General features: G+C 44.5%; 1 protein-coding gene and 1 long non-coding RNA gene across 2 annotated transcripts in view; one reads left to right on the top strand and one right to left on the bottom strand.

Annotated features, from left to right (window-relative positions):
• Positions 1-13,123: 13,123 nt before the first annotated feature.
• LOC137434726 (uncharacterized) lies at positions 13,124-13,537 on the bottom strand. The gene is made up of 2 exons (XR_010985927.1): positions 13,262-13,537; positions 13,124-13,158 (listed from the first exon to the last, which is right to left on the bottom strand). It is a non-coding gene; the product is annotated as an uncharacterized LOC137434726 (long non-coding RNA).
• A 383-nt stretch (positions 13,538-13,920) lies between these two features.
• Positions 13,921-22,422, top strand: part of ISCA1 (iron-sulfur cluster assembly 1) — a 56,576-nt gene continuing 48,074 nt past the window's right edge. The window contains exon 1 of the mRNA XM_068127856.2: positions 13,921-14,168. Within this exon, the coding sequence (XP_067983957.1) occupies positions 14,088-14,168 (81 nt within the window). The 5' untranslated portion in view covers positions 13,921-14,087. The remainder of the gene's footprint in view (positions 14,169-22,422) is intronic.

The raw sequence follows: 22,422 nt of genomic DNA, 5'->3' as shown, positions 1-22,422 counted from the left end.
AAAGTAAAGGAGAATCAGCGACTTGAAATTTAATTATTTCTAACAACTTCTGAAAGGTGCCAATAATATTATCCAGGCCATTTTAGGATTTGTGTGGAATAAGCTATGATTTAGTAATTTTTCAGCCTTTTTTGTTTTGTTCCACTGCAAACCAAGGAACTACATATTGTTACGCAACCGTGATTAACACCACAGTTACGGATGGCCGATTGCGAGACTTTAACTCCCGAGGCGAGAACTCAATAGCGGATTCCAAATCAAACACTTAAAGTTAAACGCGCAGAATGGCGGACACAGCGAAGCTCCGCAGCCCTATCTATTAAAATGAAACACCCAGGAAACTGCGTTCAGATATATACAGAAAATAATACAAGGATTTATTAATGAAAAGTAAAGACAGTGAAAAAGCCCGCGCCGGTAATACTAATAACTCTAATAAGCCTAAATTGGGATCCCACACACAACAGATACCAAACACGATACGAGGGAGATTATGAATATGAAAATAACACGTCTCGTCAGGTAAAGTGTAACGCGGAGCTCGGGCTTATCTGGCTCCTTTCGTCTTCTTGTAACACGGCCGCGCTCAACCGCCACCAGGCCTCGTCGGTTCAACGGCACACCCACACCACGAGCTCCCTTGCTCCGACGGTCCAACGCAGGGCTGCACAACGCAAACGAACTCCACTCGACCAGGGCCAGGAAGGACTCCTTTGAACTCCACTCGACTCGACTCTCTGCGGGAGTGCTGGCAGCCAAGTGCCAACTGTTCACTGCTCTGTGCCAACTCTCCGTGCCAACTCTCAACGAACTCTCTACGAACTGCCGCTGAGTGCCAACTGCCAACGAACTGCCTTGTAATGGCGTCCGACCGTCGCTAATATCTCTCGCCGATGACGTCCCATTGGCGCACTCCTCAGCCAATCAAAAGCCTCCCAACTCGCCGGCTCGCCCAGGTCACGCCCTCTGCACAACCACTCCACTCTCCCGTCCGCGACCCCCGCGGTCCTTGTGTTATAACACGTGCCAGGCGAGGTTTGTAGGCCTTGGAGGTGTAAACGGTGGCGGCCAATTGTGGCGGTGTTTTTGGCCTGGTTTCCTGTCCATTTGTTCCGAAGTCATTGTCAGGGAAAGGAATTATTTAATGTTGCGCTAAGGACCTAACTAATGTTTATGTGGTTTGCAGTGCCATAATGGACAAAGGTTTGACTACTAGGTGAGACTCACAGGGGCGTTACCTTTAATCCCTCACTATTTAACACTCGAACCTCCAGGTAGATCCACAATCATACATCTTCCCCCGACAAACGCCTAAACATCAAGAACTTATTACATGTAGAGTCCCTGTCACGACAGCCGAATACCTACCTATTCAGATCTACCTAGCTCTAGATGTTGCTCTACCAAATTCATAACACAGCCCCCCCCCCCCTGGAACCGTAGCTCCTGCAAGGTTCACCGCAGGCGCTACCATTCCAGCCTTAACACTTACTGTCACACACTTAATTAACCTATGAAATAAATCAGGAAGGGCTGTGGGAAGTGAGTCGGACTACCTACCTACACTTCCTTAACATGCTGAACCCCTTAACCATCATGCAAGTATGTACATTTTCTTCGTTGTTCCTGTGGAGGGAGGAAACAACAACACACAACACTAACTTAACCACAAAACTTAACCATCTTTCCAAAACTCAAAACTCTAACCTTTGTACATACCCCGGTCTACAGACCGCGTCCCCCGGTGGATGCCACAAGACGCAACCTTACCTGCGGGGCCATCCCCAATGCATCCCCCTAAATTTCCACGGGCCCTGTCCAGATGTTACAGGTGAGTGACACGGCTCGGTGGATTTCGCCCACATTCATGCAACACAGACCCCTTAACCACTCATTCTCATTCCATCGGTCATCAAGGCATTTAAAAAATCAACAAAGCACTTATTTCAATACACCCCCTGCAGGACCATGGCATTGATGTCATTCATGTGTGTGTGCATTCCTCAACTAGGCAGCGGGGAGGTACCGCACAAAAAGATGGTGGGGGCGCATCAGGCTGTGGTGCCCGCAGTCCCAAAAACAAGTCAACCGACTTACAAGTTCATTGCCCCCCCCCCCCCCTTTACCTCTTGGCCCCGTGACAGCCCAACAGCCCCTTTCCGCCGTTACCTCGCCGGTGAGGGTCTCCACACACACCAGGCTCCTTTGCCTCCTGCTTTCGCGCAGCAACACGGGTCACCGGGGGACTTCCTCACCCTGCGGCGCCCAACCAGACCCTCCACCGACGAGCTCCAATTTCCAGTTACCACCGGCTGCCAGGGGTAATTGCCGCAGAGGGGGGCCCGCAGGCATCGCTCCTCAGAGCTTGCTCTGTACCTGCGGACACACACACCTTCCCCACCCACAAGACCCCAAAACACACTTCCTCCCCCGCTGCCATTCAATTCTCCACACAACTCAGCACAATTCAGTACAATTCTTGGTGTAAAAGGTGTTACAAGGCTTGCCATGGCCTGCCACATGTGAAATCCCCCAGTTCACATTTAAACCATCACACATTTCCAAAAGCACATTTCCAAAAGCACAAGTATCACCCCTCATCATCTCCAATAATCATCACTCACTCTCCAGGTTCCACTCTCACGACCACATCAAAACACCTAACCACAATACAAAAACATACGCCACCCACAAGACACTGTGGCTCCCATTCCATCCCCTCACCGGCCATGTCATCACTCTCACCCGCCTCCCAACTCCAATTTACATGTCCCCAATTTCCAAAGCAAGTCCTGAAGCCTGGGACAGTACTCCTCAAAACACTCACCTCAAGTGCAGGTAGTTGCAGGTTGGTCAGGTTCAAGAGTGTCATCCACCATACAATTCCCAAAATTTCACATTGGGCCTACCAAATACTTCCAAATTTCTCTTTTGTCCCCACTACACTGGCAGGTATGTGGATCCGCATCCAACGGTGATCATCACTACACAACTACTTGTGGCCACGACAGCTCTGCACCCCTACCGTGCAAGGGTCATCGGGACAAGGTGAGCAGTCAAAACGCCAACATGGCCCATGAGTGTCCATAAGGGTGCGACCCACCATCCATCCTTCGACCCCCTGCGAGGAACACAGCTGCACCAGCCCCAGCTGGCCAATGTGGTGAGCACTTGCTGCCACAACACACACTACCGCACACACCTCGGCCCTGGGGGGCACGGTCGCAGTGCGTGGCATCCCTACAGCCACGTCTCCTGCACCTCCCCATCATCCCCCAGTCCGACTACAGAACTGCAGCCCCCCCAGTGCTCACCCACACTTGACCACACCAAGGTCCAGTCAACAGCCATGCTCCACCAGGAGACCCACCCAGAAGACATGGTCCACACACCTCGGACACGCACAGCACCACGTTGACCCTCAGGCTACACAACTACATCCCCATCATCCCAAATATCAGCACAGTTGCCCCCGCAACCAGTTGAAAGCTGTGTCTTGCTACCCTATTAATTTCATCACAGCCTCCAACACTTTGGTCTGCACACCTGGATCAATAATGGCGTCACTGTACAGTGTCCACCATGACATTTCAAAATCCACCCTTAAATTTGCATCTAACCCACAGATTACCCATGCCAAACATTTGTCACCTTTTACTAACCTCACCAAAGAAGGATGCTTTGCCATACACATGCCAGCCGAGCATGGCCCATATGCTCGGCTCGTTACACATCTCCCGATTCACATCCCCATGGCTCTCTTCCCAACCCGAGAGTCCATAAATCATAACGGAGCATCTGTGGAAGGTCACTCACACCATCACGTTCCACAGATGCCCCAATGGTTGTCCGGCAGGCTATCTCCATCCCTGTCCATTCGGTTTGACCCGCGTCCATCGACCAACACGGCATGGCAGGTCATCACATGCCAGTTGTCCCAAAGTCTCAGGGAGAGGGTGTCAGGTCGCATGCCCGGGTGATCACTACATCAGGCCCAAGCTGGCCATCTGCGGTGCCACCACCAAAGCGCGACCCACAACACCTCCCCCCAGTGGTCCTCAATAAATGCCAACCCAGGCTTGAGAAACCACCTCGGACCCCTCTGGAGGTCTTAACCCCCACCAGGGTCCGGTGACCCTGCCGGCCCGAGCCACCAGCTCGGACGGCGCCCCGACGGACAAGGGACGCCACACTCCACCAGACCCCCCGTGGGACCCAGGTCGTACCTCGACACCCAAGGCTGGACCCCACGTCCAAATCTCGCCATCACAGCCCCCCAGCTGGCTGGCATACCCAAATTTTGAAAGGGGCAACTTTTGCCCGAGGCCATCACCCATGACCTCTCCATGTCCAGATCCCGCAGCCCGGGGACCAATCCCAACCATGGCTGCTCCAAATCAAGTTCCCATTGTAATTTTATTTTAAATTTTATTTTACAAATTTTCATTCCCACTGCCAAACCGCAGCTGCAGGGAACAACCTCTACCACCGGTTGTTCTGCCCCTCCCTGCAGTTGATCCAAATTCCCTACAGGGACCAAATCTCCAGAAGCTCTATCTCCCGATCCTCCAAGATCCAAATCCAGCCCGGAGCCAACACACTCCCCCAACTGGTTGTCCAATTTTGGAGCCTCTGTTTCCAAATAGCAGTGTACAGTGAGCGTCCCCTCGGTCATTCCAACCACCTCCTCGGACCAACTCACCTCATCACCCAGGCTCCTTTGGGCCTGAACAAGCTCTACCTCCATGGGACTGTCACAGGTCTCCAGCCGCTGGATCAAATCATCCTCATCCTCATCATTTCCACAAATCATTCCTGGCCCCGCCAGGCTTTGATCAATATCCCCAATAAATACCCGGTCCGGCTCTATCGCATGGACCCCCAAAAACTCTACCCCCTCTTGCTCCGCACCACCGCCCTGGTGCTGCACAATTCCAAATTCATCCCCCGGTTGGGGTGTTGTGACATCCACACGGTCCCGATAAACAACCAGGCCAGAATGTGGGAAACATTCCCCATTACAACTCTCACATTCCAAATTTCCTTCCCCGCTCCCCTGTGGACACTCCACGTTTACCTGCAGGCATTCCCCATCTACCTGTACACATTCCCCATCGAACTGTGGACATTCTCCGCTCACCTGTACACTTACCACAATTGCCATTTCCCTTTTTAATCCATTAATTTGGTCACTCATGTCCTTCAGTCCTTCCCTCCATTCCTTCCCCTGCGACTCCATTTTATTTTCCATCCCTTCAATTTGTTCCTCCAATCGATCACTCATTCCCTTCATTCCTTCCCTACATTCCTCAATTTTGTCATTTATTCCCCGAATTTCTGCAAGGTTTCGCTCACCATCGGCCCTCTGAGCATTTATTAAATTTACTATGGTCTGGAGATCTATCGGGGCCGTCCCAGCGGCGGGGAAAGTTCCAACGCTATCCTCCATATCCCCCATTTCCGGCTCACTCCCGACGCTGACGGAGGCCTCGCTGCGTACCTCCATCTCGTCGACCTCCGACATCCGCTTTTCGGAAGGTCGTTCCCCGCACGCGTATTTATTTCAATTCCAAAAACACAATTTAAATTTGACGAAGACGCGATATCGCGCTCCGTATGCCCAATTGATTAAATTTCTCCGCCTCGACTATAAAAATTTTGCGTTCGAACGTCGGGCGCAATGTACGCCCGACCGTGTCGATGTCTCGCCGCGGACAAAAAAAATTTGTCCGACGGATTCGAATCCTACACTCCTGACACCACTTGTTACGCAACCGTGATTAACACCACAGTTACGGATGGCCGATTGCGAGACTTTAACTCCCGAGGCGAGAACTCAATAGCGGATTCCAAATCAAACACTTAAAGTTAAACGCGCAGAATGGCGGACACAGCGAAGCTCCGCAGCCCTATCTATTAAAATGAAACACCCAGGAAACTGCGTTCAGATATATACAGAAAATAATACAAGGATTTATTAATGAAAAGTAAAGACAGTGAAAAAGCCCGCGCCGGTAATACTAATAACTCTAATAAGCCTAAATTGGGATCCCACACACAACAGATACCAAACACGATACGAGGGAGATTATGAATACGAAAATAACACGTCTCGTCAGGTAAAGTGTAACGCGGAGCTCGGGCTTATCTGGCTCCTTTCGTCTTCTTGTAACACGGCCGCGCTCAACCGCCACCAGGCCTCGTCGGTTCAACGGCACACCCACACCACGAGCTCCCTTGCTCCGACGGTTCAACGCAGGGCTGCACAACGCAAACGAACTCCACTCGACCAGGGCCAGGAAGGACTCCTTTGAACTCCACTCGACTCGACTCTCTGCGGGAGTGCTGGCAGCCAAGTGCCAACTGTTCACTGCTCTGTGCCAACTCTCCGTGCCAACTCTCAACGAACTCTCTACGAACTGCCGCTGAGTGCCAACTGCCAACGAACTGCCTTGTAATGGCGTCCGACCGTCGCTAATATCTCTCGCCGATGATGTCCCATTGGCGCACTCCTCAGCCAATCAAAAGCCTCCCAACTCGCCGGCTCGCCCAGGTCACGCCCTCTGCACAACCACTCCACTCTCCCGTCCGCGACCCCCACGGTCCTTGTGTTATAACACGTGCCAGGCGAGGTTTGTAGGCCTTGGAGGTGTAAACGGTGGCGGCCAATTGTGGCGGTGTTTTTGGCCTGGTTTCCTGTCCATTTGTTCCGAAGTCATTGTCAGGGAAAGGAATTATTTAATGTTGCACTAAGGACCTAACTAATGTTTATGTGGTTTGCAGTGCCATAATGGACAAAGGTTTGACTACTAGGTGAGACTCACAGGGGCGTTACCTTTAATCCCTCACTATTTAACACTCGAACCTCCAGGTAGATCCACAATCATACATCTTCCCCCGACAAACGCCTAAACATCAAGAACTTATTACATGTAGAGTCCCTGTCACGACAGCCGAATACCTACCTATTCAGATCTACCTAGCTCTAGATGTTGCTCTACCAAATTCATAACAATATGTGGATACCAAAATATTTTTAAATTTCAACAATTTTCTGGAGGAAATGGTGCATTATTTGAAAAAAGTGCAAGGGTGGCAATATTTTTGGCCACGACAGTAAGCCAAAACAATGGTTGATCTAAAATATAGTTCCCATTCCAACATTAGTACATATCAGTCTTGACCACAACCAACGTGGTATAAGCTTAATCTCAATGGTTTGCCAAGATCTACAATCAAATGATTTTGATCCAAATCTGTCCTGCTCTTGATCAACACCGGAGGCCAAACCAAAATGGATTTTGAGTCGAAAGGACAACTGTTGGACACATTATTGTACTTCGAAGTTTATTATAAGGAATCAGTACTCACAACCTTCCTCCAATAATGACATTGACTTTCGAAAAGCTTTTTACTCCATCCATCGTGGCAAGATAAGAATCCTACCAGCAGATGGAATCCCTGATTAACTTGTGAAGGCGATTTTGAATATGTATACAGGGATACACATGCCAAGATACTTTCACCTGATGGAGAAACGTAGTTTTTCAGATTCCAGCCAAAGTACTACAGGGAGACATGCTTGCCCTTTACCTGTTTGTCATGGTGCTTTGTCACGCAATCGGAAACGCTATCAAAAGCAAGGGGTAATTGAGGTTACAAATGGGACAATGAAAAAGCAGGAGAGTCAAACTGAAGATTCTTACTTGTCTAAACATTGCTGATGGCATTGCCTTGTTGTCAGAAGACATTGAGCAAGTGCAAGAACTTCTCAAGAGAGTCAAAACAAGTGCCAGTAAAATAGGGCTAACAATTAATGCTAATAAAACCAATGTAATGGCATTCAACCAGTTGATAGGGGTCTCAATCATATAAAACGATGGAATAAAACTTGAGACATTCAATGACTTCAAGTATCTTGGTCCCTGGGTTAACATAACTGCTCAGGATATCAAATAAAGGAAAGTTGCCACATGGGATTTTTCAACTAACTTTCAAGAATATGGATGCTCTCAGTGTATCAAGGAATGACTTCTTAGCAACAGTCGAGTCCATCCTGCTTTATGGAAGTGAAGCATAGACCCTTCCTCTGACCCATGGGAAGGAACTTGATGGGTGCTATACTTGACTTCTTCATTCAGCTTTCGATGTCCATTGGTCTGAATATAGGACAAAGAACTCCACGGTTCTCTTTTAAGACTGTCAGTTAGAATTAGAAGACGTCTTAGGTTTGCCTGGCACATCTACTGCCACAAAAACGAACCTGTTTTCAATACATGGGTGATGAGCTGTGCTCAGTTTCTGGCAGATGTAAGGCTTTGCATTCAAGTCAAAGAGTTCAATTTTTGTCTTATCAGACCAGAGATCTTTTGCCTCAAGCTCTCAGTCTTTCACTTGCCTTTTTGCAAACTTCAGGTGTGCTGACATGTTCCTTTTTCACATGAGTGGCTTCCATCTTTTTTTTCCTTTTTTTTTTTGTATACAGAGTCGAGGCTCGTGAAAGAGCTAACATTTATCAAACAAACAAATCAAACAAACAAGCAAACAAAGTATATAAAAAGGGGAGCGGTCGACAAGATGGGGCGAGAAGGGGAGGAAGCACACAAACACAACATTTGAGAGCAGGGACATCGGGAGATGTTTTTGGAGGGAGAGGGCCTGGGGGGAGGCAGGATAGGTATAAAACGCAAGGACACCAATGACTTCCAGGAAAGAAGTCAAAAGTCACCTCAAAAAAGTGGATTTGGGGTGAAATTAGCGGGGGTAGAAAAGATCAAGGTTTTGGATTGGGGAAGATAAGAGATGGTGGTGAACAGCCGTTTTAAAGACCTGGAGGGAGGAGTGGGATTGAAGAGAGTGAGGGAGTTTGTTCCAGAGGCGGGAGAAAAGAGGAATGAAGGAGTGAAGGTGAGCAGAGAGTCTTGATTTTGGCAGTTTAACCATAAGAGGGTTGCAGGCAGATCTTGTGCGACCTGCAGGAATATTTGGGGGACAGAGCCCAGAGAGAGCTGGGGGAGCAAGGCCGGAGAGGAGTCGGTAGAAGACGGAAAGACCACCAACCTGCCTGCGGTGATTAAGTGAAAGGCCCTCGGAGATAGCGTCATCGCGGGAGATTCCAATGATTCTGAACGCTTTGGTTTCAACAGCGTGAAGACGAGCTAGGTGTGAGGCAGGAGCACTAGCCCAGAGGGGAGAGCAGTACTCCATTGAGCTGGGGATGAAAGCCTTGTATGTGGTGAGGAGCTCAGGTGTGCCAAGGAAGGACTTCGCACGACGGAGGATGCCCAGTCGGCGACTGGCTTTGAAGGCCAGCTTGGAAATGTGATTTTCCCAGGAAAGATCATGGCAGATAGTGAGACCCAAAAGCTTGAGTGACAGAACTTCTTGGAGAGGATTATTCAGAAAGTAGATGGGAGGGTTGTCCAGTCGGTCTTTTCGGAGAGACATCGTAAGAGTGTGAGATTTGTCAGGATTGAAAGACATGTTCCACTTGTTTGCCCAGTCTGTGATTTTGTCCAGGTCTACAGAGAGTGAGGAGGCTGCAGACTGCCGATTTGAGGGATGAGGAATGGAGCGGCAGAGAGTGGAGTCATCAGCAAAGAGATAGAGAGGATTTTCAAGAGTCAGAGAGATCATTGATGAAGACCAGAAAAAGCACAGGGCCCAGAACACTGCCTTGGGGAACTCCAGCCTGAACAGGAAGAGGAGATGAGAGAAACCCATTCAGGGCCACACGTTGACTACGACTAGAGAGGAAGTCCGCCAGCCATGCGTGGAGATTTCCATGGATACCAAAGGAGGAGAGTTTGGTGAGCAGAGCGGGGTGCCAGACCGTATCGAAGGCACGTGATATGTCGAGGGAGACATCTCTAATTTCCTGTTTGGCATTGAGGACCTCCATCCATTGTTGAGACAGCAGAAGCAGCATGCCCAGAGTAGAGTGACCTGGTCTGAAACCAAATTGATGATCAGAGATCAAGCCATTGGAGAAGAGGAAAGATTTCATATCCGAAGCAATGATGGATTCCATGACTTTGCTGATAATTGGGAGAAGGCTGATTGGTCTGTAGTTGCTAGGATCTGTTTTTGCACCTTTTTTGTGCAAAGCGGTGATGTTGGCTGATTTCCAAGCAGATGGCAGTTGACCTTGAGCAAAAGAGAGGGTGAAGAGAACAGAGAGAGGGAGTGAAAGAGCGGAAGAAAAGGATTTTAGGACCCGTGGGCTGATGCCGTCAGGTCCAGTTGCAGAATCAGAGTCGAGGGTTGACAGAAACTTTTCCACCTTGTCAGGAGGAAAGGACACGGAGTCCAGGAGCAGCTGGGTACAACTGGGTATGGTGGGTACAGAGAGGGATGGGTTTGGGACACAAGATTTAGAGGCAAACACAGAGTTGAGGCATTCAGTTTTTTCACGTGCGGAGTCAGCTGTGTAGCCGTTTGAGGTAAGGGAGGGGATGGAGGGGGAACAAACACCAGAAACAGATTTGACCAGACGCCACCAGGATTTGGAAGAGGGAGACAGATAAGAGAGTTCGGTCTTGAGAACGGAGAGATATTGTTTCCTGGCTCTCCTGAGGGTGGGCACACACTTGTTTCGGGCTTTGTGAAATCTGGTCACTCTCTCGAAAAGCCTGGATGTGTGAAGGGCTGCAGAGATTGTTCTCCATTCTGGCAGGTTCTCCCATCTCAGCGAAGGAACTCTGTAGTTCTGTCAGAGTGGTCATTGTGTTCTTGGTCACCTCCCTGACCAAGGCCCCTCCTGCTGATCAAGGTCCTTTCGTGTTCTTGGCTCTGTTTGGTTGGACAACCAGCTCTTGGAAGAGTCTGGATAGTTCCATATTCTTTACATTTCCTAATGATGGAGCTCACTCACTGTGCTCTTGGGAACTTTCAACACTCTAGAAATTGTTTTATACCCTTCCCCAGATCTATGCCTCCTCAAAATTCTATCTCGGGGTTCTACAGGATTTCCTTGAACTTCATCGTAGAGTTTTTGCTCAGACATGCACTGTCAACTGTGTGACCTTATATAGAAAGGTGTGTTTCTTCCTAAATCATGTCCAATAAATTGAATTGGCCACAGGTGAACGCCAATCAAGTTGCAGAGACATCTCAAGGATTATCAAAGGAAATTGGATACACCTGAGCTCAATTTGGAGTGTCATAACAAAAGGGGTTGAATACTTATCGACTCAAGACATTTAAGCATTTCATTTTTAATTATTTTGTAAAAGTTGCTAAAATAAAATAAAAATCCACTTTGAAATGATGGGGGTATTATGTGTAGAATAATGACAAAAAAATCTCAATTTAATCCATTTTAAATTCAAGCTGTAACATAACAAAGTGTGAAAAAGTCAAGGGTTGTGAATACCTTCTGAAGGCACTGTAGATGAGTGATGGCAGTTGGTTACATGTGGGAATGCTCAAAATAACTAATTTGCAGTCCTTTTTCAACCAATTGCATAACTTAAACAAACAACTACATGAAGCAAAGTATGCATCACCAAAATAAACAGACAGTTTGAAGTTCTCCTTCACACAATGTGACCAACCGTCCTGTATTTTACAGGATGTCCCGTTTCTATACTGGTATCCTGTGTCCCGTTTCATCCCTTCCTGTTGACTATTTTGTGTTCTACAATAAAAAGTCCACGTCAACCTTGGACCACACTTGCATACTGCATTTAACAAACAGTGGGGAATGGTTCAAGCATCTGTTCTGAGTCTGGGAGGTCCTCGGTTCGAATCCCGGCTGAATCACACCGATGACTTTTTAAAATATGTGCTGCTTCCTTGCTTGGCGATCAGCATTTAAAAAAAAAATAATAGAGCATGGCCAAACCATTGGTTGGCAACTATTGCGCAGACTTGATGGGCCTCCTCTGCATTGAAGTTCCCTATTGGGTAACTTGTACTATAAATGATAAACAGCTAGGCTTTCATGCATTATTTACACCCCCATCTTCGTTTGTGTAACAAACGTAATTTCATTTGGCAAGCTGTTCCATATTCGCAGATTACAAATACTACCGCCCTACGGTCGTCTTGTTCCAAGCACGCAACACATTCTTCTGACACATACCTTTATTTGGGCAGTGTATAGGTAACTGACAAATCCCTGAATCACTCCCAAAAATAAGAAAAATACCCGGGTTACTTGCATGAAGCAAAAACTTTTCCTACTGCTTATAATTCAAAACACCTCACTGCACTGGAAACCATGGGGACAGGTAGACTGTACTACAAATGGTAGGGAATTGTAATAACCTCTCCCACCTGGAAGGGGCGATACACAATACACATTTACAAAGAGAATTTGCAACTCCCTGTCCTCCTCCCCCTCAAGACCATCGGCAGGGATAAAAACACATCTATGCACTAATTGGGGTCATGCTGATCCTATGTAGCAAGTCTGGATGTAATCAGGCCATAATTGTAGTAGTGCGACACACACACACACACACACACACACACACACACACACACACACACACACACACACACACACACACACACACACACACACATTGACACACACACATTGACACACACATATTGACACACACATATTGACACACACATATTGACACACACATATTGACACACACATATTGACACACACATATTGACACACACACACATTGACACACACACACACATATTGACACACACACACATATTGACACACACACACATATTGACACACACACACACATATTGACACACACACATATTGACACACACACATATTGACACACACACATATTGACACACACATATTGACACACACATATTGACACACACATATTGACACACACATTGACACAAACATATTGACACACACATATTGACACACACACACACATTGACACACACACACACACACATTGACACACACACACATTGACACACACACACATTGACACACACACACATTGACACACACACACACACACACACACACACATCCACGAAAGCGACAAAATCACGAGCAATTACAATGACGTATTCGAGCCGATTGGGTATCAAGAGAGGAGTTTCAAGAGAGGAGTTACAGCTGTTACTTACCCGGAATATCTCCAATTTGACACCTCCCATGACAGCACAAAATGGAAATGAATGTGCTCAAATCGTTCAATAACCAAGAACAGAAACCTATATCAGAGTCAGGAAGTGATGTTTGGAGGTCAATCCGAAGAAATTAACCAAAAGGCCCAAACCAAAGGTGCCCCGGAAACAAAATAACTTTTCAAATTACCAAAATCAATGTTATTTTGTTATCCCTACTTTGTCTCGCTTCTTGAAGTGTAAGAACAAAGAAAAGAGTTACATGGAAGTATAACAGAATGCCGAATGCCGAGGAGAAGAATGAGCGAGGTTAATCATACAGCGTAAGAGGTTTTTTGGTTAAGATTTAAACAAAAATGACTGGTAATACAATTTATGAACTACCTTTTAAAACAAGCCACTAAACATGAATAAGCTGTTAAAAAATGTGAAAATATAAATCGCGAATGAAGAAATGATGGATGAGTGCCACGCTGTGTGGAGCCTCTATGTCCCCGGCCCGCGTGATTCGTTCCTTATTCAATCTTGAAGTCTTCTCATCACATGGCTCTCGGCTTATGAAATGAAATACTTATAGGATGTAATATTGATTATAACTTGTGTACAGGGTTTTGTTCTGTTGCCAAGCGGCTTAAACACCCAAGCAAGCATCCCAACCATTAGGATATATCGTTAGCATTATTGCAGCGACGATGTGAGTCCTCCTTTTATAGCATATTAAAGATTTGTGTTGCTTTTAATTCTGATATAAAAGAGAGTTTCAAGACAAACATCGAGCTTCTTAACGTATTTTTAATGGAATTTATCAGAGAAAGCCATTCAATCTGCAAATCATATAATGTTAGGAAAGAACGACAAACGAATGATTAATAATAAACATGTTTCGTTCGCTGTGCGGGGGGTTGCGCTGCTTGCGCTTCTTGCACGCAGAGTCGCAGAAGCTGTTTTGTCTGGTGGATTGAAGCTGAACAGGATTTCGCGTTTTCCGTGAGAGTGGAGGGAGGGAGGCCTTGGCCATGGCAGGCCGGATTCTCTCGGCCACAGTTCGGGCGGTGAAGCCAACGCGCTCAGGTCCCTCTCGGGCTGCTCTCGTCCTTGTGAGTGTTTTCGAGGGCGTCACACTCGTCACAGCCCGGATTGTGCTTGTTTGCTTTGTAATTGTAGTTCTTTGTGTTGTGATACTGCGCTTTTGCTGTTGTGTTATTTACAGCTGTTGCTTTTGCCACGTTCTGTGCAATGACACCAACCGTGTATTTTTATTGACATTGTTATTATATATTGTAGTAGTTCTTGTTATCGATTGTGTTATACATATTGGGGTTATTGTATAATGTATATTGTGTGTTATACATATTGCTTATTGGGATTATTATATATTGTGAGTTAATGTTATACATATTGGGGTTATTATATATTGTGTGTTATACATATTGTGGTTATTATATATTGTGTGTTATACATATTGGGGTTATTATATATTGTGTGTTATACATATTGGGGTTATTATATATTGTGTTATACATATTGGGATTATTTTATATTGTGTGTTATACATATTGTGGTTATTATATATTGTGTTATACATATTGTGGTTATTATATATTGTGTGTTATACATATTGTGGTTTTTATGTATTGTGTGTTATACATATTGTGGTTATTATATTGTTGCGAATCTCCCGAAGCCTGTCCACGTTACCAAGGGGGTTTTAAACTCCTTTTTCTCCTTGGGTCTTCGTGTCCACGAGGCCGAATCGCCACTTCCGCAGCGAGCGTGAAAAATGGTATCGGGTCGACGCCGCACGTACCTTTGACCCTCGCTGCCACGAAAACGGGGACCGGACCTCGCACAAGCCACGCTTAATCGAGTACACCCGAGCGATGTGCGTATCACGTGACTCGTGCCGTTATTTCTATTGAACCCGATTTGAGCGGTTCTATTCGTACTATGCTCGGCCAATGGATGGAAGGGACGGGAACGATCAAATTGAAGAGGAAGAACACTTTATTATTTATATACCGGATTCGAAGAGACACAGAGCAGGCACTTAAACAATGTTAACATAATCCCAGACAAAGGGCCCACTCACTCACACGGGGAAATGGAGGAAGAAAGTTTGCGTTCCCAAACGCGTCCTGGCGTCGTCCACTCCGGACAGCTTGCTCGGCGTGGCCCTCTGGTGGTCACTGCACGTGCAGGAAAATGCAGGCGGGGAGGAGATCGTGCGTCTGTGGCCCGGAATGGGTCGTCTTCCCAAGCGTGATTAATACAGCGCAGGGCACGGGGAAAGTTCGTGGACAACGATGATAACAGGCAATTCAATTCACTCGTTCTGCTGCGGTTCAACTCAACCCAACTCAATGCCTCGACCCGACTCGACTCATGGGCTGCGCGACTCTCAACTCAACTCTGACTCAGAACTGACGCGGGGAGTACCGGAGCAGGGTTTTATGGCTCCGCCCTGGCCCTACCCGGATGTTCCATGCTCCGCCTCCCGTTGCCGTGGTTAGCCACTCCCCTCGAGCTCTGATTGGCGGCTCGTGCTTACCGGCCACTCCCCCTGCAGCTCCTCCCTTTGGCCTTGCCAGACTTGTTCAGGCCGAGCACGTGGCATTCCAGCGCCAAAAGAACACCTAAGCTCACTGGCCTACTCAACGCAAAACTAACACAGGAAAGGAGACTTCTTACATTTACGAAGAAATAACTATACTATCGCGGGGCTTCATGTTGTGGTGCGTCTACCTACGAGGGGGGTTATCCTTTATTCCAAAACCACAACAATATATTGTGTGTTATATATATTGTGGTTATTATATATTGTGTGTTATACATATTGTGGTTATTATATATTGCGTGTTATACATATTGTGGTTATTATATATTGAGTGTTATACATATTGTGTGTTATACATATTGGGGTTATTGTATATTGTGTGTTATACATATTGGGGTTATTGTATATTGTGTGTTATACATATTGGGGTTATTGTATATTGTGTGTTATACATATTGGGGTTATTGTATATTGTGTGTTATACATATTGGGGTTATTGTATATTGTGTGTTATACATATTGGGGTTATTATATATTGTGTGTTATACATATTGGGGTTATTGTATATTGTGTGTTATACTTATTGGGGTTATTATATATTGTGTGTTATACATATTGGGGTTATTGTATATTGTGTGTTATACATATTGGGGTTATTGTATATTATACATATTGTGGTTATTATATATTGTGTGTTATACATATTGGGGTTATTGTATATTGTGTGTTATACATATTTTGGTTATTGTATATTGTGTGTTATACATATTTTGGTTATTGTATATTGTGTGTTATACATATTGGGGTTATTGTATATTGTGTGTTATACATATTGGGGTTATTGTATATTGTGTGTTATACATATTGGGGTTATTATATATTGTGTGTTATACATATTGGGGTTATTGTATATTGTGTGTTATACATATTGGGGTTATTGTATATTGTGTGTTATACACATTGGGGTTATTGTATATTGTGTTATACATATTGTGGTTATTATATATTGTGTGTTATACATATTGTAGTTATTATATATTGTGTGTTATACATATTGTGGTTATTACATAATGTGTTATACATATTGTGGTTATTACATATTGTGTGTTATACATATTGTGGTTATGTATCGTTATACATATTGGTTATTATATATTGTTTATATTTTTATATACTTATTTCTATCATTATATATTGTCAATCTATGTATATTTAAGCAAATATATCATAAACCCTGAAAAGTCACAGGATTTGGATCACCAAAAAATTTTTTTTTTTAAAATTTATTGTGGTTATAAAATGTTTTTCTATTATAATACTATAAATGTGTGTGGTTGTTACTGTTATCGTGTACAAATTGCCTTCACCCACTGTTCTTTGCCTTAATACCTTTATTAAACTTGTCTTTGTGATATTCAATTGAAATATGAAGAAAATACCGCTTTAACCGTTTATCATTCAAAACAGGATGAAGCAGTTCATGAGTTGCTCAATGGAGGTTTTGAGACCCATGTGTGCCAAGATGCACTTTCAGATATGGTGTAGAAAAGATAACGTTCTCTTTTCACCCCCAATCGAGTACTGAAGATTCCCTTTTGCCCTAATAAAGCTCTTCGCTGTATCGCATCACTTTGTTTGGCCAAAAGATCATTACCACTGGGGAGATAACACAGGGCAGCTGATCCAAATCACTTTTGAGCTAATGTCAAATCAATAACGTTTCAGGGTTTTTTGCGCATTTCCCTCTTTAGTTTTGAAAGAAGTTTCGTACACTTTGACAAGCCTAACAAATTATATTCATGTAAATTTTCAGCCAGCTAGGTACGCACAATCGTCTCAAAGTTGTTCAGCCTATGTTTGGATTGGTCCAGCTATAAATGGTCTAGCCTGGGTTTGAATTGGCCCAGCTATGAACGGTCTAGCTTGGGTGTGAATCCCAATCCAGAAATAAATTGTCATCCCGGTGTTTCATAGACAGGGTGATTCATCAATGTGTGCTGTCTCTTGGATGGGCATCTCATCATCTGGCATTAGTTGGTGGATGTTGAAGACCCCATGGTGTCATTCACGAAGAGTCGATGGGCTATCATCAGCACCATGGGTAAATTCCAAATTCCTACCCTAACTACTGCTGGGAAGGCAACAAACCACCCAGTATAGCTTTTGCCAGGAAACTGTTTCGGCAGCACCAACACTCTGTAACAGAGTATGGTACATCAGAATCGACTAAGAAATGTGATTCAAACTCCATTTTAAAGCTCTTCAAGAAAAGACCACATTTTATTCAACGGATAACCGCTCCTCTGTTGGTTCATCACACTGCAGACAGAACGTTGGTGTTGCCGAAGGAGTCTCATGGCAAGGATTATGCTGACGATTTGCCATTGCCTTCCCAGCAGTCGTGGCAAGATTTGGAATTTGATTTGGCGGCCAACAATAAGTCGCTTGCTTTTAGCAAAAGACATCATGGGATATTTTGCAACCACCAACTGTGGGACACCCAGCTTCACGGCCATTCGAGGAATGACACTTTGTGATGCAATGCTCGACTGCAAAGCACCAATCCAACAGTTTGTATTAGGTTGGGAGTCGAACCTGGGCTAGATAGCCCAAAGTGAATTCACTACCTCTGCACCATCCTGCTGGATGATTGAAAACACCAAAGTGAGTGTATTCTTGCTGAAAAACTGCACAACAGTTTTCGAAATAGTATGAGCCGATAACAATATCCCCCCTTTTTTTTCAACTGCTCCTCCTGCCTGTTTGTTACGCTATCTCCTAAACGGTCGTGCAGAAATTCTCCAAACGTGGTAGTTATGATCACAACATGGCATGAAGGTGCAAGAGCAATATAACTTTTGCTCTGGCCCCCACTGGGTCAAAAGGTCACTTGCCAAAAAATGTAATTACGGGCACATTTTGAAATGTTTTTAATGAAACCTTGTTGTGCAATCAACATTGGGGACGTATGGAATGTGTAACGATTTAAAAATATATATTTCACCCCCGGCTCATTTTTCCGGGGGATTTTCCGGGGGATCCCCGGGGGATTTAGGGTCACGGGTGTCAAAATGTGTAAAAAAAAAAAAAAAATTTAATTCAAAAGATTGGGTCAATTTTGGTTGAACTTTATGCCATCTTTCAACATTGCTTTAAGTAGTAAATAAGCATGGAGATTTGCGATGACACGCTATTTACTTCGCTCTAATTTTATGTTATTTTAATGTAGGCGTTTGTGCATCTCACTATTTAGTATTTCCTTAATGAACCGTGCTTCCTGCTTTTGACAACTTGTGCATTTAACCTGTCTGTTGTTGGCTCAACAGAGATCAACACTGCACATATAGACCGCTCGGTGGAGAGTGGACGCTCGAACCATTACGCCACCGAACCATTATCCCAATCGTTACTTATTGCCTCATTTTTGGAGAAAAGAAAACATTCCTTACTTGCAGGAGTACCAATTACAGTGGACTGAAGAAATGCAGCCTTTGAGTTGCAGGATGACTTTTGTTTTTAAGTTTTCGCCCAAGGACAGCAGCTCTTCTAATCAAATATTGGTCAAAGCAAGGCGACGCTGATGTTTCAGGGGGTAACCCTTTATCAGAGCAAAAGAGGGAGACCGTTTGATTTATAGTGTGGCCGTGAGTTAGAGGTCCATGTTGTTAGAGTACATCAGGGTACGGGGTGCAGTGGGGGTGGGAGCAACTCATTTTCACACCCTACCAAAGGAAGGATCAGCGTTCAGCAATTAAAAATGAAGAGGACTGGGACTGGGAGAAATGGTGGAATAATAGGGAAACAAAAAGGAGTGAGAGAAAATATATATTATTAAATAAATAAACTAAAACAAAGTGCAGGGAAATATATAAAGGATGACAAGAGAGACAAGAAAAAGGAGAGGCAGGATGGATTAAAGGATTAAAAACAGAGTGGGAATAAGTTTTGAAAAGTTGTGAAAGGTGTGGGAGGTCGAAGTACATGAAAAGTGCTTTTTAATTCATTGCGGGGCCATTGTGCTGATCTTGAAGATTAGGCTTTGTTCTTTATACTTCTGACTGTCCATGTGGCTAAAATGGAAAAACATAACGGAGATTCCTATGTGACTGCACAAATGTCAGGGGAGATTGAAGTGGCAAGGAACTGGCCTGGAAGAGATCTATGCTGTTGATTTGTACATCACACAAGTGTTCACAGAAATGATCACCCACATAGGTTAGCCATTTCAAATTCATCTTCCCAAATGTCATCTATGGAATGAGGTGCACTCTCTACAAGAAGATTTGTATCAATAAGACCTGATGGAGAAGAGCAGGGACTCTTTAAATGTGGATGCCTCCTCTTAGTACGTTCGTCCAAGAAGGAAATGTTGGAGATTCTTCTTATCAAATGTTGGTTGTTTGTGGGTTTTTTATTGTATGTTATTGAAACAAATGTTTACTTTTTTTTTTTTAAAGGTATGCATATTTGTGATGCAGGTCGGGTCAAAAGTCACATTAGGAGGGAATTATTTATTTTACACTTTGGGATCTTGACCATAGAATAAAAATAATTTATTCATCAGCTTTATGATTATCATTAATCACTTTTATAGATTGATTTAAGAGATGGTATATACCGCTTATACATGTTATACCGCTATCTTATATATACCAATTTGAACAGCAGATGGCAGGCCAGTTCATGCAAAACTTTGTTGAGATGTATTTCTCAATCAACCATTTGTAGCTGTCTGAAAATTTGCCTTAGTCTATTCATTGAAGCTTTCAACATGTACCTAATTTATGTGAAATTGGAGAGGGTCAATGTTTAATGTGATCAATTTGACATGGAAAAACCCAGCTTGAACATCCTCAGTACACATTCTCATAAAATACATTGAACATTCTTCTTTTTCTACACCTTCTCCCACCCCTATTTACTCTGTTCCCCATCCTCCTTTATTGCCACCCCCATGCTCCCTTCCTCCTTCCTCTTACACTTCCTCCCCAACCCTCCTTCGTCACCCCTCCCCCCACCCCCCTTCTCCCACCTCCCTCTACGCTCCCTTCCTTTGATTTACCCTTTTTGTTGTCTTTTTGTGTGTCTTTCCATCATTCTATCTCCTCCTAAACGGTTGTGCAGAAATTCACCAAACTTGGTATTTGTGATCACCACATGGCAATAAAGTGCAGGAACAGTATCATTTATAGCCGTGCCCCCTGGGGCGGAATGAATATCATTTCTAGCTGTGTCCCCTGGGGCGGAGTGAAGAGGTCAAATACAAATCTTTTTTTTTTAATTATGGGCACATTATACAACATTTTTTTTCAATGAAACTTTGTATATGCAATCAACATTGTGGGACGCATTAAATATGCAACTATTGTTTTTGACTTGACCCTTGGGTTCGTTCCCCAGGGGTGGGGATTTGGAGGCACAGGTGGTTAAAATGGGAAAAACATTTCTTGATCTCCATTTGATATTGAGTCATTCCTAGTGGAACTTTTTTCCATTTTTCAACTTTGCTTTAGGTGGGAAGTATGGGGATTTGCGATGGCACACCATCGACTTGCTTTTTGAAAAAAAAATAAAAAATTATGGGGATAATTAAATAATTTTGTTGTTTCCCCTTTTGATAAATGGATATCCATGCAAGTCACAGCATCTCGCTGAGGTCAATGCTTGCATCTAGAGGCAGTTATTTTTAAATTGTGCATTACCAATTTCTTCCGTTTCCTTCCATTTTCTTTTTTGCTGTCAATATTTTCCTGAAGTTGTGAAAATGTGAAAAAATGCTACCTAAACACTGAATGATCCTATGTTTCCATTAATACATTGTATGAAGGTCAATTCAAGCGAATTGTATCCACTGTTTTGTATTTCGTCCGAAATACCTGCACATTAAATGTGCAGCTTTGTAGGATGTGTCACAATGATGAAAGTTTTCCATTATTTGAATGTGCCATTCTTTTCGCTTCTTATTCCTGCAAACATTGTTTAGCTCTTGTATTCCCACCCATTTCCTTTGGTGCATTGTTACATTGCAAGTAAATATACAAGCAGGGACGAAGTCATGCATTGAACTTAGAATGTGGAAGCTGATAGGACAGCAGGGTGGCTTGGCAGAAAAATCTGGATCCCAACCAGCTGTCATGCTCAGCAACACATGCCTTAAAGTTCGAACTAGCCATCAAATGCTTGCAAATGTTTTGTTGTTTTTGCACTCGCCCCATCACAGAAATACTGTTAGGGGGTCTACTAACCGGTTTGAGCAATGACATTGAGAAAAAGTTGTAACTTCACGATTCAAATTGCATTCCCGTGGCTGCGACTGATGTCTACGATCAGCTGGCCCCAGCCCTTGCTGTGAACTTGCAGTTGTTGTTGTTGTTGGGGGGGGGGGGGGGGGGGGGGGGGGTGGTGGTGGTGGTGGGGGGGGGGGGGGGGGGGGGGGGGGAAAGTGTTGCAAAAACGAATTTTATATTCCTTTCTTTTTGCACCACTCTTTAGTAAATGCCTTTTACTTGATTTCTGTTATTGAAGTCGTCATTGCTCTCATGAATAATTAATTAATTGCCTTTGCGATCGTAATTGCTCAAATGTCTCATTCTCAATCTGGCAGTCTGCATCATTGTGATGTTGCAGTCTATTTTTTTTTTCTACAAGATTTAGGATCATGAAAGAGCAATGTTATGGAAGATAAGAACTGTCAGTAGGACATTCGGGTAACTCGTCGACACAATAAGGGAATGTACAAACAGAAAAAGGTGGAGCAGGGAAGGAATCACTACAACCCTCAAGTAACGAACGATTTA

This window comes from Myxine glutinosa, chromosome 1 (assembly GCF_964187855.1).
Source record: "Myxine glutinosa chromosome 1, kmMyxGlut1.1, whole genome shotgun sequence".
NCBI classification, from domain to species: domain Eukaryota; kingdom Metazoa; phylum Chordata; class Myxini; order Myxiniformes; family Myxinidae; genus Myxine; species Myxine glutinosa.
The sequence above is the reverse complement of the archived record's forward strand: the minus strand, read 5'-3'. Positions and strand labels throughout refer to the sequence as shown.